We start from the raw sequence: 14,719 nt of genomic DNA on the forward strand, positions 1-14,719 counted from the left end.
CTTAGTTCCTGCTGAAAATATTGGACCAACCACTTTTCCAAGGAACCTTGTTTTCTTTTAGTTGGTAATAAATTTAGGCTACTTTTTAATTATACCTAATATATTAGTACAGTAGGCCACGTGTATTATGTATACATCTAAATACACATATGATGTAGGGGCATGCTCAGTTTCTTTTTACTGACTGAGTCAGGTGCCCTCAGTAAAGGGAGACCACAAACATGGCTCAATGTACTATAGGGAGGACAGAGAAGCAATGAGAGGTGTCTTCACCCTGGGTTTGAGGCTGAGGGGCAGCTCCTAGGCTCATTTTGTTCATCAACTTTTCCAGGTTTAACATGGATACACACCGTCCTTATTTAAGATATTGCATCCACCGAGCCCTGGCCAGGGTAGCAAGGGCTACAGTGGTGTCAACTCTCCAAGCTCCCAGGTCTACAGCCACGCTGCTGAAATCTGTCCCTCCCCACAAGCCCTAGAAGCCTGCTTTCTGCCAGGCGAGTTTGTCCTTCACCAAGACATTACATTCTTGGTTAAAGTCTTGCCCATGATTCCTAAAGAAAAGGAGTTGGTGTACTTCCCTGAGAGGCCCCAATTCCCTCCTTCCACCTACACCCTACTCCCACTTCCTCCTGGGAAGCAGAGTACACAGACAAGGTCCGGATGAATATGTCTGCTGGAAAATGACCCATCTACCATAGAATAGTGTTATTAGAAGGAACTGAACTTTTGGTTCTTTCTTCTCCCTACCCTTTCTGTTCTCCCCACTTCTCCTCTCCCCTGATTCCCATTCTCCTCTCCTTCCATTTCTTTTCTTTTTCTCTTCTTCCTTCTCTTTTTTCTCCTCCCTTCTTCCCACTCACCTCACTTCTTCAGGAGCTCTAGTCTCTTCTTTCCAGTCCCCTGAGCTCCTCTGCCATTGCAAGGGAGCTGGAAGGTTGGGCCATTCTTCGCTTAACTGTCCCTTTGCTCTTTACCTGGCCCATGCCCTACAGTCACACACTCAGCCCCCTGAGCTGTATAACACACAGGCCATTCCCTCCAGATGAGAACAGAAATCTGTTCCTACCCCCAATCACTGCTCTTTTGTATCCTGGAGGCCTGGGTGGGGGTGGGGGTGGGGAGGAGGTAACAGCCCTCCAAGTCTTTACCTCTCCCCGTTAAGGCAAAAACAAATCTCAAGACAAGTCTCTTCTTTTTCTACAACCTTTCTTGCCTCCACAACCTCTTCGAACCATAGAGGTTTTTGAAAAGAAGTTGGGGCTTGTAGCACAAATCAAGAGAGATCAAGAAAGGGAGTCCTAAGTGAGAGGAATCCCAGAGTTAACAGTCAACTTGAAGACCCCAAATCACTGATACCCCCAAAATCCAACAGGCCACCCAAAGTTCTAGAATCTCCTGGCTCTCCTTCCCTCCTACCAAAGGAACCCCTTTCAACTCTCACCTCCTCTAACAGGATGTGGCAATCTTCCACTTCTCCTATCTTCTCTCCTTGATGTTGTCAATACTACTTGAAATTACCACAATGACTCCTTACACCTCTCTTTATCCCTTCCCCCCAAAACCTGAGGCCAAAAGGTGCAGGTCCACTGTGGAGGGGGAAGGAGTAAGGCGAAATGTGAGTCCGTTGTGGTCCTCAGCAGGGCTTAGTGCCTCAGTTCCTAAAGATATGGAGAATGTAAGGTCTAAAAACTACATAGTTCTTTCTAGTTATTTGATTAGTATATACTTGCCAGCTCATTATTAAGAAAATATCATCTCCTGTTCAGGCATGAGAACACTGAGGTGCAAAATGTCCATGATTTGGTCAAGATCATAAAGCTCATTGGTAGAGTCATCATTAGGAACCAGATCTTTCTACCCCCAAGTCCACGTTAGAGCTCAGAGAAACAAGAGTACATTAAGATGGGATGGAGAAGGGCATCAGGGTTATATAGCATGGAGAACAGAAAATGATGGCTGTTGTCTGTTATGTATTTGATGATAATGGTTGGATGGACACCAAGGACCAGCAAGTTCTACATTTGCAGAGTAATCGTTCAAAGGTTATTACAAGCCAGCTAAGAATCACTTTACATTTCTTCAGAAAAATTCTTGGTGTTATTCTCAGGAGAAAAAAAAAAGCTGATGTTTAATATTTTGTCAAGTCTTAATAAATCGAAATCTAATTTAAATGCAGATGACGTGTCAGTTACCCTAGAGACCATTTAGTTCATTTAGTTTTTTTCTTCACCTCAGTTCTCTCCACGTAGTGTGCATTCGAACCATAATGGAGGTTTAAATATGTTGTTGTTCAACAATTCCTACGGGCTTCAGTAGGTAATTATGGACAAATAAGGGCTGAAATGCTGGATCTTGAAAATAAACAAACTGCTCGTATTTGAATAAAAGACATACCTTTCTGTGGGCAAAGGCCTCCAACCCTGAGTGTGGGAGCCAGCTGCTTCTACTTGCCAAGAATCTCTTTGACACATTAATCTTGTTACACGGAACATTTTTATGACCTTCCCAATGTTTGCATAAGAAAAGTGAAGCACAGATGTTTTCAGAAATGGAAAGCAATTGTCTTCAAGCCCCATATTATCATAGGAGTTAATTCATTTGTCAGCCTAAGGAAGAATGATTCTTACTGATCAAGAATGTAAACTTGAATCTGCTCTCTCTTTTACAAGAAGTTGGAAATAGGAGACACCTCTGCAAGTCATATGTCATTAGTCAATTAATTAGCAAGGATTTGCTGAACCCTGTTTTGAAACAAGTGGTATGTAGAACAGGGCACCTGGGGCATTTTTAGAATACAGAAAGAAGAAAAGAGGAGAGGATGTGAGCCCCTGCCCTCAGGAAAATGCTGAGAAAGTCATGTTGAAAACATACACCCATGGAAAGCTAGAAATCAAACCAAGACAGTGTATAGGAAACATAAAATGAGAAGAGTTGAAAATCCTGTCGTAAAAGTCGGATGGGTTGGGAGATAGAACAGGAACTATGGAGGCCTACATTTGCCACCAAAACTTCACCAAGATGACACTTAAGCTGGACTCTGGAAGGATGAGATTCAGATGAATGGAGACTCTGTGACTGGGCATGAAGAAAGGAGGGAAGCAGGAAAGTAATAGAGAATTTAAGAACGGTGCAGATTAGTTTGTCTCAAGCACAACGGAAAGCTGACAGTTCATTTTTTGCAAGGGCAAAAAAAGTGAGGTATGATTTATGCAAAATGAGCCTGGAAATAAATGTGATGATAACTTTAACCGGCCATCATGTCTAATTGCTTTAGATGAGGTTCCTTTGTTGGCGAAGAACAGAAACCACTCAAACTAACCCAAAAGGGAAAAAGGGATGGGAATATTGTAAGATGATCACAGGTGAGCTTTTGGACATTCATAAGTGGTTCGTGAGCCAGGAACCAAGGGGCCTCTGAATGGCTTAGGGCCACACCATCCTAACTTTTCCTCAAATGTCTGCCTGATTCTTTATCTCTCTCTCCACCTACTCTGCTTATTCATCTTGTACATGTATCAAGTCCAGACTAACCAACACTTCTAAACAGGAGCAACACAGTGGTATCTCCCAGAATTGGGAGCTCCAGGCAAGGCAGTCTAAACCAGAAGAGGAAATACATGTGCATGCCCCATGCTGTATAGAACCATTAGACTACCTGAGAACACTTGGAATCTTCTGGTCTGTTTCTTTGTTTCTAGGAAGGATTTACCTAGAGCTTTCTTCCATAAGAGCTGTGGTATCCTGAAAGGAGTCAGTACTAAATTGAATGTCAACTCCACCACCTCTTTTATTTTTATTTTATTTTTTTTTTTAAAGATTTATTTATTTATTTAATTCCCCCCCTCCCCTGGTTGTCTGTTCTTGGTGTCTATTTGCTGCGTCTTGTTTCTTTGTCCGCTTCTGTTGTCGTCAGCGGCACGGGAAGTGTGGGCGGCGCCATTCCTGGGCAGGCTGCTCTTTCTTTTCACGCTGGGCGGCTTTCCTCACGGGCGCACTCCTTGCGCGTGGGGCTCCCCCACGCGGGGGACACCCTTGCGTGGCACGGCACTCCTTGCGCGCATCAGCACTCCGCATGGCCAGCTCCACACGGGTCAAGGAGGCCCGGGGTTTGAACCGCGGACCTCCCATATGGTAGACGGACGCCCTAACCACTGGGCCAAAGTCCGTTTCCCTCCACCACCTCTTTTAAACTTCAACTTCCCACTTGTAGAATGGGGATAATAGCATTTACCAATAGGGGTTGTCTGGAACATAAATGAGATAATGTAGATAGCATTCTCTGCTTAAAACAAGGCAAGAGCTTGGTAAAAGGGGTTTCTTTCATTTCATTGATATGTTATGAATAGTTCATAACAGAATATTATTTGCAATGCATTTTTACTTACTTTACTTGTATATGTAATATATGAATATATATGAATATTTTAAAACAAATCTCTGACATTATATTATTCTACTAGCCAATATTTTAGTGTGTATCTTTAGTGGACAAAGTCTTTTAAAATGCACATAACCACAATACCATTATCACACCTGAGACATGAAAAAAAAATCCCTTGATATCACTAGCACTGCATCTGTGTTCAATCTCAATATATAGTCTCAAAAATAAATTTTTATGGTTAGTTGGTTTGAACCCAAATCCAAAAGAAGCCCATACATTCCATTTAGTTGACATGTCTTCCACATCTCAGTTGGTCTGTAACCATTCTCTCTGCTTTTTTTTTGTTTAAGCCAAGCATTGGTTGAAAAAATGGGGTCATTATTCCTGGGGAATTTTCCAATTCCAGATTTAGTTGATTGTATCCTCATAACACCATTCAACAGATTCTTTTATCCCCATATTTTCTGAAAATGGGTACACAGAGCTAGAGGTTTAATTAGATTTAGATTTGAATTATTTTTCTCACAGGGGTACAAGACTCCGAAGAAAGGAAGGGGAAAGCTGTTCCATCTGGTTTCTGACTCATGCATGAGTGAATCAATCACCTTTACTTGGAAAGTTAACAGCACTTACGACTGTATTTTCTGCCAGAAAATACAGATAAAAGTCATAACCATCCTTCTGGCTCTAATCAATTCATTAGAAATATATTTAGTCATATACATCTTAGACTGAAGATGTTCACATAACATTAATTAGATATATTAATTCCTTGCCTACATTCCAACCCAGGAATAAAATGGTTTGAATTGATGAGTGATTGGAGAAGATACTAGAAGAAAAAACTTCCTTTGAAATGTTACGTGTTCTTTATAATTGCTTAGAATGAACTAATACACATTATGGATGGAAAAGCCAGCCCAGGTACACTGATGCAGGACTATGGTATTATCCTGAGTTTGGGGGGTACCCAATAAATAACATTCCTGTCTCCCCTACCTGAGTTTAGAACAGGGAGATAGAGATTTTTTTCTTTTCAAAGAAATCAGATGGTGATAAAAATCATTGGTTTTATGACTGGTAAACCTGTTTGGAGAATGTGCCTTAGGTCTGCAGCAACAAGAAGCTTGCATACACTTTCTGTCCGTATCAGACATAACATTCCCCTTACTGGGGCCACTTGGACAACCACAGACTTCCCTGAGTCCAAAGCATATGCTGGGTTCTTTTTCCCCAACTCACTACTGAATAACTCAACCCCCCTTCCCTGGAAGGAAGAGAAAAGTGAGTGAGGAAGAAGGCCTGGCCATGAGCGGGAACCCTCCGGAAGTCTCTCACCATGGGAAGCTGAGGAGCAGGCAATAAGTGCTTCTCAATCACTGATGTCCGCGATAGAGTGTCATAGGTAGGATCCGGTTTTGGCACAGCATTTCCAGGAATAAAAACCTCCCCTCAAACTGACGTCCACACTGTAGCAGCTCATGTGACTTTGGACAAATGTACATGGAGCGTGTGCAAGGCATATTGCTGGGGGATGCCAAGATAGAAATGCACACTCTGCCCAGCAGAGGCTCATCCTCTAGTTGGTTTGCAGACACATGCACCCAAGCCAGGTGTGCAACCCACTGTACTAGGCCGTGTATGGGAGACTGTGGAAGCTACACAGATATGCTGCCTAGCCCCGCCGTCAGGAAGAGGCTCGCTGTGCCGCTGTGGGGAACGTGGCAACCTGGCCACCTCCAGCTAGCAGCTCCTCAGGCTCTGTTTCAGGCCCCCCACCCCACCCACCCAATAACTGAGCCAGCTAGTAGCTGAGGTCACACTCTTTTGGAGGTGCCCCTCAGCCAATACCTAAGCAAGGTGGTGGCAAAAGGGCCTGGCCCTTTCTACCCAGGATAGGACTCGTCCACTGGGCAATCTTTGCCCCCAGATGTCCCACTGGATCTTGATTTGCCAACAGTGAGGGGTTTCCCCAAATGCAGCACTTTCAGTGCTAAGATCTGGAAAGTTCCATGCAAACCAGGACAGTTGGTCACTGTAGCTCATGGAGACTTTATCAGGTCTGCATCAAATGTGACAGCAACCTCAGCCCAATCCTGCTTCCTCCCTTTTTCCCTTCCCAGGCATAACCCCCCAGGAATCCTTTTGCACTCCTGACTCTATTTCAGTGCCTGCTTCCCAGAGCACCCAACCCAAGACAGGAGCACAACCAGCACACAAACCAGGAAGGAACCTGTGATAGAAGATGAGGTGGGAAGTGCGCAGGGGGAAAGGGAAGACGGATTTGAAGACTGCTGGAAGGCTCCTGGGTATAACTTCTTCAGTGGGCCACTGTTCTGCCTCCTTCGAAAACGTAACGGGGTATATTAAAAATATCCAGTGACTCAAGCTGTTCCCTGAGCTGTATTTGAATACTGAAAATGAAGGCTTTGCCAAAAAAAAGACCACTTTGTCCCTGAGTCCTTCTTTGAGCAGCAAGATGCTTTGTGAATTAAGATGAAGGAAGGGAGGCCTTTCTTTTTCTGAGAAAGATCCTTAAAATCAAGAGAGAATTTGGGCAGAATGTCACTGCTGGAGAAGGGGGAGGCCTCCATCAAGGCCAGGACTAGAGTGAGGCAAGGCGGGAGCTCATTTTCAGGTCCGTGCCAGTTCAGCATCGGCACTGGCGCAGAGCAGAGGGCAAACGGCTCCTTGTTCTGCATCCCTGGCGCCTCGTTTGCCTCACCCTAGCCCGGGCCCTGGCCTCCATCACCACAGTGGGCAGCTTACGCAGAATGTCCCTTCTTTCCCGCACCAGGTACAAAGCCATCGTCAGGCCAATGGATATCCAGGCATCTCACGCCCTGATGAAGATCTGCCTCAAAGCCGCCCTGATCTGGGTCATCTCCATGCTGCTGGCCATCCCAGAGGCCGTGTTTTCTGACCTGCATCCCTTCCACGAGGAAAGCACCAACCAGACCTTCATTAGCTGTGCCCCGTACCCGCACTCCAATGAGCTGCACCCCAAAATCCACTCCATGGCTTCCTTCCTGGTCTTCTACATCATCCCACTGTCCATCATCTCCGTCTACTACTATTTCATTGCCAGAAACCTCATCCAGAGCGCTTACAATCTGCCCGTGGAAGGCAACGTACACGTCAAGAAGCAGGTGGGTGTTAAGGATCGGTTCATTTCCTCTTTGGGGACCTGGCCCCTTGCATTTCTTTGAGACCCCACTGACAAGGGCAGTATTTAGGTGCCTGATTCTGCAATTAGAGGAGGTCGGTTACCTGCGGCCAGGAATTCAGGTTTTCTTTATCATTTTGTTCTCTTGCTAAAGACCTAAATGGGGAGCGGTTGAGACCTAAAAGATCTGAAGTGTGGGCCTCTTTCTGAGAACTGTCTGGGGGTGGGGTTTGGGACGTTCAAGCTCCTAGGAATGTGGCTTTCTTAGACCCCCATCCTACCATTTAGATAGGAAGACGGTTACCAGCAGTGGGGGTAGGAAAAGGAGGTTGATGGAAGCAAAACAAGCAGCTGGATTAAGACAGACTCACACTGATTTGGATTCCAACCCAGGCTTTGCCACTTACCTGCCGCCCCTCCCTGCACCTCAACTCGCTTTTCTGTAATGCAGGATAACGGTCCCCCATTGGAGGATTACAAGAGTGCACGCACATGAAGAATTGAGGGGCCGGGACACCGGAGGTCTCTGGGCCTGCCCTACGCCTCATAATCCCTTGCCCACCTCCAACCGCCCCCCCATAATTTCATCCCTGAGGTGGTAATGGTAGAAACCAGGGTCTCTGGCTTTCTGCTTTTTGTGAGTTCCCCTTGCCTAGCTCAGGGGTAGTCAGAAAGACACCCCCCACCCCATTTAAATGCCTCGCTTGCTCAGCGAGAGGTGTCACTCTGTAGAGTTCACCCCAGCTGTGGGGGAGAGTGGCCGTTCACAGCGAAACGGTCTCCCTCCACCAAAGACCTCCCATTAGTGAACATCTCTTGCCCCCCGCCCAGGTTATTTAACGAGAAACACGTCTCCCTTGTGATGGCAGAGAGTTGGGAACGAACGGGGTTGCTCAGCCCATTTCGTCTGAGGAGTTAGTGAAGGCCTATTCAGAAATAACTAGAAATTTAAAATAATAATAATAATAATAGGGAGTTATCTTGCCTTGGCCAGTGGGGAAGAACACAGCTAGCTGCTGCTTTAAGCATCAGAGGGAATCAGAAATTATTAACCGAGGAGCAAAGAGAAATGTGAAGTCGCCTGGCTGATAAACCACACCTACGTTCTCCTGTGGAAAAAGAGGGCACCTGCTAGAATTTCATTGTGCAATCCATTCAAGCGTGTAATCAACTTTGTCTAAAGATCCGTTCTCAGAGGCGTCTTCTAACTGAATTCTGCCTCATGGTTTCTGTTTCCTGGCTCCTCCATCTCGGAGAGTCTGACTCTTTTTCCGTTTCTCTTGTGCTTCTCACGTCTTCTCTGGTTCTCTCTTGTGCTCTCCAATTGGACTTTTTGTCTGTGGCCTTGTGAGTCCATCCCTCTGTTTGCCTGACGCTGTTTCCCTGTCTCTTTCTCTGTCTGCATCTTTGTCTCTCTGCATCTCTCTGACACTGCCCCTTGGTCCGTCTCTCTCCGTGTGGCTCTCTCCTTAGATGGAATCCCGGAAGCGACTTGCCAAGACAGTGCTGGTGTTCGTGGGCCTCTTTGCCTTCTGCTGGCTGCCCAACCACGTCATCTACCTGTACCGCTCCTACCACTACTCCCAGGTGGACACCTCCATGCTCCACTTCATCACCAGCATCTGTGCCCGCCTCCTGGCCTTCGCCAACTCCTGTGTGAACCCCTTTGCCCTCTACCTGCTGAGCAAGAGTTTCAGGAAACAGTTCAACACCCAACTCCTCTGCTGCCGGCCTGGCTTGATGTCCCGCTCACCCAGCACGGGCAGAAGCACCACCTGCATGACCTCGTTCAAGCACACCAACCCCTCCGTGGCCACCTTCAGCCTCATCAATGGCAACATCTGTCACGAGGGGTATGTCTAGTCTGATCCTCGTCTCTGCCCCCCGGAGATCCCTGGCTTTGCGTTGAGGCTGGCCCCTCACATCTCTTGTTGTCCCTGTGCCCTCCAAAGACCCTTTGGAAGGCTCACGAATGGTGTGTGTGTGTGTGGGGGGTAAGCAAATGGATCACTATTGTGTTTCAAATGTGCTCCCTAGGTTTATGTTTTGCCTTTCAACCTGTGAATGCCTGTTCTGATACAGGACAAACTTACCCTTCTTTAGAAAAAGGAACAAAGTGGGAATTCTTACTTTAAGTGTCAAGGCCGGATATACAACCATGGCCATTGAAGTCATGGAAAATCCGTGAAAAGTCAGGTTGATAGAGAAGAGACGTGGTATTTTGCATAACTGCTTTGTGAAAGACTTTACCCCGCCATTTCTTTAAGCAGAAACTAGTGCTTTTAAAACATAATCTGTCTCATTTTTCAGGGCTAGCTATAATCCAGAAACCAAGGACCAACTTTTATTTCCACTGCTGACATGAAAAGCCAGTGGTGTGCAAGACAAACCGTACCCTAAATTATACCCCTGAAAGCCACCTGAATGAAAAACAAAGCCCTGTGCTCTGATTTGATTTTTTAAAAGATGTTACTGAGGACATCAGGGGAACACTCAGTACATAATTTTAATACTTAGATTTGGTCATTCTTGCCTGCAACATTGAAGCAGTTCCTCCAATACATGAGAAGGAAGGGATCATATTCAATTGGAAATATGAAATATGAAAACTGCTTGTACTTAATGTTTGCTTTGCCTTGAGAATTTTAAAGAACCCCTTTATTAAATTTCTAGTAATATGGATTTCTGTCTGAATATGTATGAGAAAGTTCCAGGGTGCTTAACTTTAGGAACTGATTGAAAAACAGCCACACACCTATTTTATTTCTACTGAAGAAGAGTACTTAGAAAATGGCCCACGTGCAGAGAAAGACGGGCGGAAATATTTTTCTAAGTGAGGAAAGTTGACTCTAAGCAGCTTGACTACCTTATTTTAGAAACCCTGAAACAAATTTTCCCTGACTTGAGGACAGGCCAATTCTGACCAATTACAAACATGCCAACCCACTGTCTTAGTCACCTAGGGCTGCAGGAACAAATAACCCCCAACCTGGTGGCTTAAAACAATGGAAATGTATTATCTCACAGTTCTGGAAGCTGAAAGTCTGAAATCAAGGTGTCAGCAAGGTCCATTGGAAACCTGCAGGGGAGAATCCTTCCTTGCCTTTTTAGCTTCTGGCAGTGGCCACCAATCCCTTGGTTGCTGAGCTTGCAGCTGCAGCACTTCAGTCTCTGCCTCCCTCCACACGTGGCCATCTTCTCTTGTGTCTGCCTGTGTGCTGTCTCCCCTTCATAGAAGGACAGCAGTCATAGGGGGTTAAGGGCCCACACTACTCCAGTGTGACCTCGTTGTAACTCATTCCGTCTGCAATGACCCTATTTCCAAATAAGGTCCCATTCTGAGATATAGGGGCTTAGAGCGTCAACAGATCCTTTTAGGGGTTACAAGTCCTCCCATAACACCCACTTTTAGATAAATCCAAATTCTGACAATGTGCCCTGATGTGTATCCCTTCCATCTCAAAATAACCTTAGTTCTGGTTTTCTCTCTCCAGGGGAGGTGGCACAGTCAACTCTTTTTACCACATGGCACACATGAAAAGAGTTTTGCTTCTTGATCTGAGGAAGTATTCACTTTAAAGACCCTTTCAAATTTTAAAGGTTTCATGTCACTTCAAAATGTATAATCGGACAAATTATAAAATGTCAGCAGAGCTTTCAGAATTAGGTTCAAGACAGTTGTAAAGCTCCGTGTTCACAGCTGTATTAGCTGGAGCAAAGCCTCTTCACCTCCGCCTGCTACATGTTCTTATGCACTGTACACACCGGCTCTCCTGGCGGCCCATAATTAAGTTACACAGTTTGAAAATAAGATAGGTGGTATAGGGGAAAGAACCCAGATTTCTAGCTCGACACCCCAACTCTGCCTTTAGCTGTATGACCTTGACTATCAATTTCCCCTCTCTGGGTCCTTTTTTTTTTTCATCTCTAGGATGAGAGGACAGTGCTAGAGCCCCCTCTACCTCTAAAATTCTCTGAGTCTCTTCATTGTTTCTAATCCTGTCTTTAAAGCATTTATGTAGCCTACTTGCTCAGGGTTGTCCCACTTCTGCTAGCTATGCTTGCAACAACAACTCTTTGGAAATCTCTTCAATTGCCTTTCGATGTTCACATGCATATGAAGGGTATGAAAGGAAACTGAATATTCTATTGCTTCCAGGGCCTCCATGGCACCATTTGTATGAATGGTGTTCTATTAGCTTGCTACATTTGGGGATTAAACTTGTGAGAGACGTAAGAAAATGTCCTGCTCAGCCCCCTCGTTGTTCAGAAGGGACACCTCCTCCTTCCCCCACTTCAGCCTCCGTGCGCTTGTTAACTTGAACAGGCTTCCCACAGTTGTTACCTTGGCTTCCAGTTTCTCCCTTAGGCTTGCTTCAAAGCCTTGGAGCAGAAATTGCTTCATGCATAGTTAGTTGCTAAGGTGTACAGCCTTCTAGAGGCCAGGCCTGGCTTGTTTAAACCTCTCTGAACATTGTGGCATCGATTATGTCTGGTATCCTTCCTCACTTCTGGACACAGAGGGAGGAGATCAAGGTCTAGGTCCAGCTGTGTCCTTGGGCAAATCTTATTGCTCTTGGGAACCTCTTAAATAAAAGGGATAGAGGAGGATTTTGCCAGCCAGGGACTTAGGACGGGTAAAACTATTTTGTAAACGAACTGATGGGTTGTCACAGACAGGGAAGGACTTAGTCGGGCCCTTCTCTAGGGAAGTCAAATCCTCGTTGCACTTCAAGAACCTAAAATCATGGCGAGAGGGAACCAAGCCACCACGTGGGTGTTATATCACCTATCTGCCAAGGCCGAGTGCAGCAGGGGCTGGAGCTGAGACATTTCACGCCTGGCTTCCAAAGATAATCACGTTTAGTGCTTATGTCTTTGGCGAGGGAAAAAAAATCAATTTTTGCTGTGGAAAACCATCTGTGTTTATTCAATTGACAGACACTACCTTTCAATCTATCTTAAATTGAGCCTCCCTGAGGCAGGCAGCTCAACAGTGATATATTAAGCAATCAACAAAGCGATCTTCCCCTCAACGGTTGCTGCTGGCAGGAAAGGTGCCGCTGCTGTTAACGGTGACATTCGGCAGTAAGATGATCCTCCCTGCTTGGTGCCAACTCGGGAGGAGAGCACCCCATCCCCTCCTCCTCTCGTTGAGTTGAGGATTCCCCATAAACGTGGTTGGATGAACCCTGTCCTTCTGGCTGCGCTCACTCCAGCTCATTACAAGCCCTGGCTTTCCTTCTTGGCTCACCCCCACCCCAATTTGGTTTCATCGTGGAGGACGGAGAACCCCTAGGTAAATAAACTTTTTAGAAACTGCTGTAGATGAACCAAGCTCAGCTTGTTAATGGACATGCACAATGAACAGAAATCAATGAACTTGCCTGTAGCACACAGGCATCCTTGAGTTAGAAAGTACTTGTTTATGCCAAAGGTAGCAATAGATTTATCGGTTTCAGAGTCTTGCCATGCACCAAATAGCTTCTGGTAACAGAGATTAGCTTTGTTTGGGGACTTCAAGTTAGATGGCATCCTCAATCTGTGGACTACAAGGTGGCTAAATCGCTTTTCCCAGAAGGCAGATAGAAGCCACTTCCCTGGGAAACTGAATGAATAGGACACACACTTGTCTTGGGGCGGGGATGGGCGGGTTGCAAACTTTCTCACAATTTATGGCCTTCACATCCACACCCCTAGAGAAGCCTGGTTACAGAGTAGCTTCCAATTAGCCCTGGGCTGTTGGGAGGAACGGAACACATTTCGAGCATTTGTCTGCTATTTGGCAGCATTTGCATGAAACAGATTGACAGCTGAAAACAAAGGAACTCTTCACTCTTCTGGGACCAGGCTTTGTGCGAGCTCTTCAATTAAACCAAGTCTTAACAAGCTCTCACTTTATTCTGTATCTGGAGAGTCACTGCTCCCACTGCCCCTGCACTGCCCCCCCCAATGCAAACACCCAATAACTTTTTTTTTTACTTTCTCCATTACTTTTATTATTTTTAATTTAATTTTTTAATTCATTTTTAAAAAATATTACATTCAAAAATATGAGGTCCCCATTCACCCCCCCATCCAACCACTCCCCCCACAGCAACACTCTCCCCCATCATCATGGCATCCATTGCATTTGGTGAATACATCTCTGGGCATCGCTGCATCTCATGGTCAATGGTCCACATCATAGCCCACACTTTCCCACGTTCCATCCAGTGGGCCATGGGAGGATCTACAATGTCTGGTAGTTGTCCCTGCAGCACCACCCAGGACAACTCCAAGTCCCGAAAATGCCTCCACATCTCATCTCTTCCTCCCATTCCCCGCACCCAGCAGCCACCATGGTCACTTTTTCCACACCAATGCCACATTTTCTTGATTACTAACCACAATAGTTCATGAATAGAATATCAGTAAGTCCACTCTAATCCTTACTGTATTCCTCCATCCTGTGGACCTTGGATTGGTTGTGTCCATTCCACATCTATGTCAATAGGGGGCTTAGATTCCACATGGATACTGGATTTCCCCTTCAAAGATGCCCTTTGGTGGGGGTGGGGGTATAGAGGGGCAGGGGCAGGCACTAATCATAAACTCCAACTTGATATATCCAGAGCAATCGACCAAAAGCATACCAAAAACAGACTTTTGTCTTGTGAAACCTCACATTAGAAATGCATTCAACGGAATTTATCTAAATTTACAACAAGTTCCAACGATGTACATGTATTACATTTAAGAACCCCTGGGTTAGAATATTCTATGTGGATGATATAGCCAAAATAAAAAAATACTTTGCCTTTACCTAGTGTTCACAGTCTATAAATCGCTTTTATACTCATTGCTTCATTTAATCCAAGACTTCCCTGCTGGCCAGTTTGCTACTTTACGTTCTTTACTGTGGAAATTTATAAATGTCAAATTCACTAACTATCGACCATCTACTATTAGATTAAAAGACCCATGAGGCTTACATACATGAAACTGCCAATATTGGGCCATAGTTGACTTGCAAAAAGATGATTTCATATGGCTCGGCTTTATCTGATTTAATTTGGGTCCTCCGTGAATTAACCATGCTTCATTCTCATGGCATGTTCTATGATACTGAAGGGCAAAGCAGATCCTTGCTTCCCCATTTTCTAGGATATTCTGTTGCCCCAAAG

The 14,719-nt window shown here is 45.3% G+C and overlaps 1 protein-coding gene across 1 annotated transcript in view; it reads left to right on the plus strand.

The window, feature by feature from the left end:
- GRPR (gastrin releasing peptide receptor) overlaps positions 1-10,235 on the plus strand; it is a 35,653-nt gene extending 25,418 nt beyond the window's left edge. Inside the window, exons 2-3 of the mRNA XM_004476669.5 lie at positions 7,185-7,536; positions 9,027-10,235. Of these exons, the coding sequence (XP_004476726.1) occupies positions 7,185-7,536; positions 9,027-9,416 (742 nt within the window). The 3' untranslated portion in view covers positions 9,417-10,235. The remainder of the gene's footprint in view (positions 1-7,184; positions 7,537-9,026) is intronic.
- The last annotated feature ends 4,484 nt before the right edge of the window (positions 10,236-14,719 follow it).

This window comes from Dasypus novemcinctus, chromosome X, assembly GCF_030445035.2.
Source record: "Dasypus novemcinctus isolate mDasNov1 chromosome X, mDasNov1.1.hap2, whole genome shotgun sequence".
Taxonomy (NCBI): domain Eukaryota; kingdom Metazoa; phylum Chordata; class Mammalia; order Cingulata; family Dasypodidae; genus Dasypus; species Dasypus novemcinctus.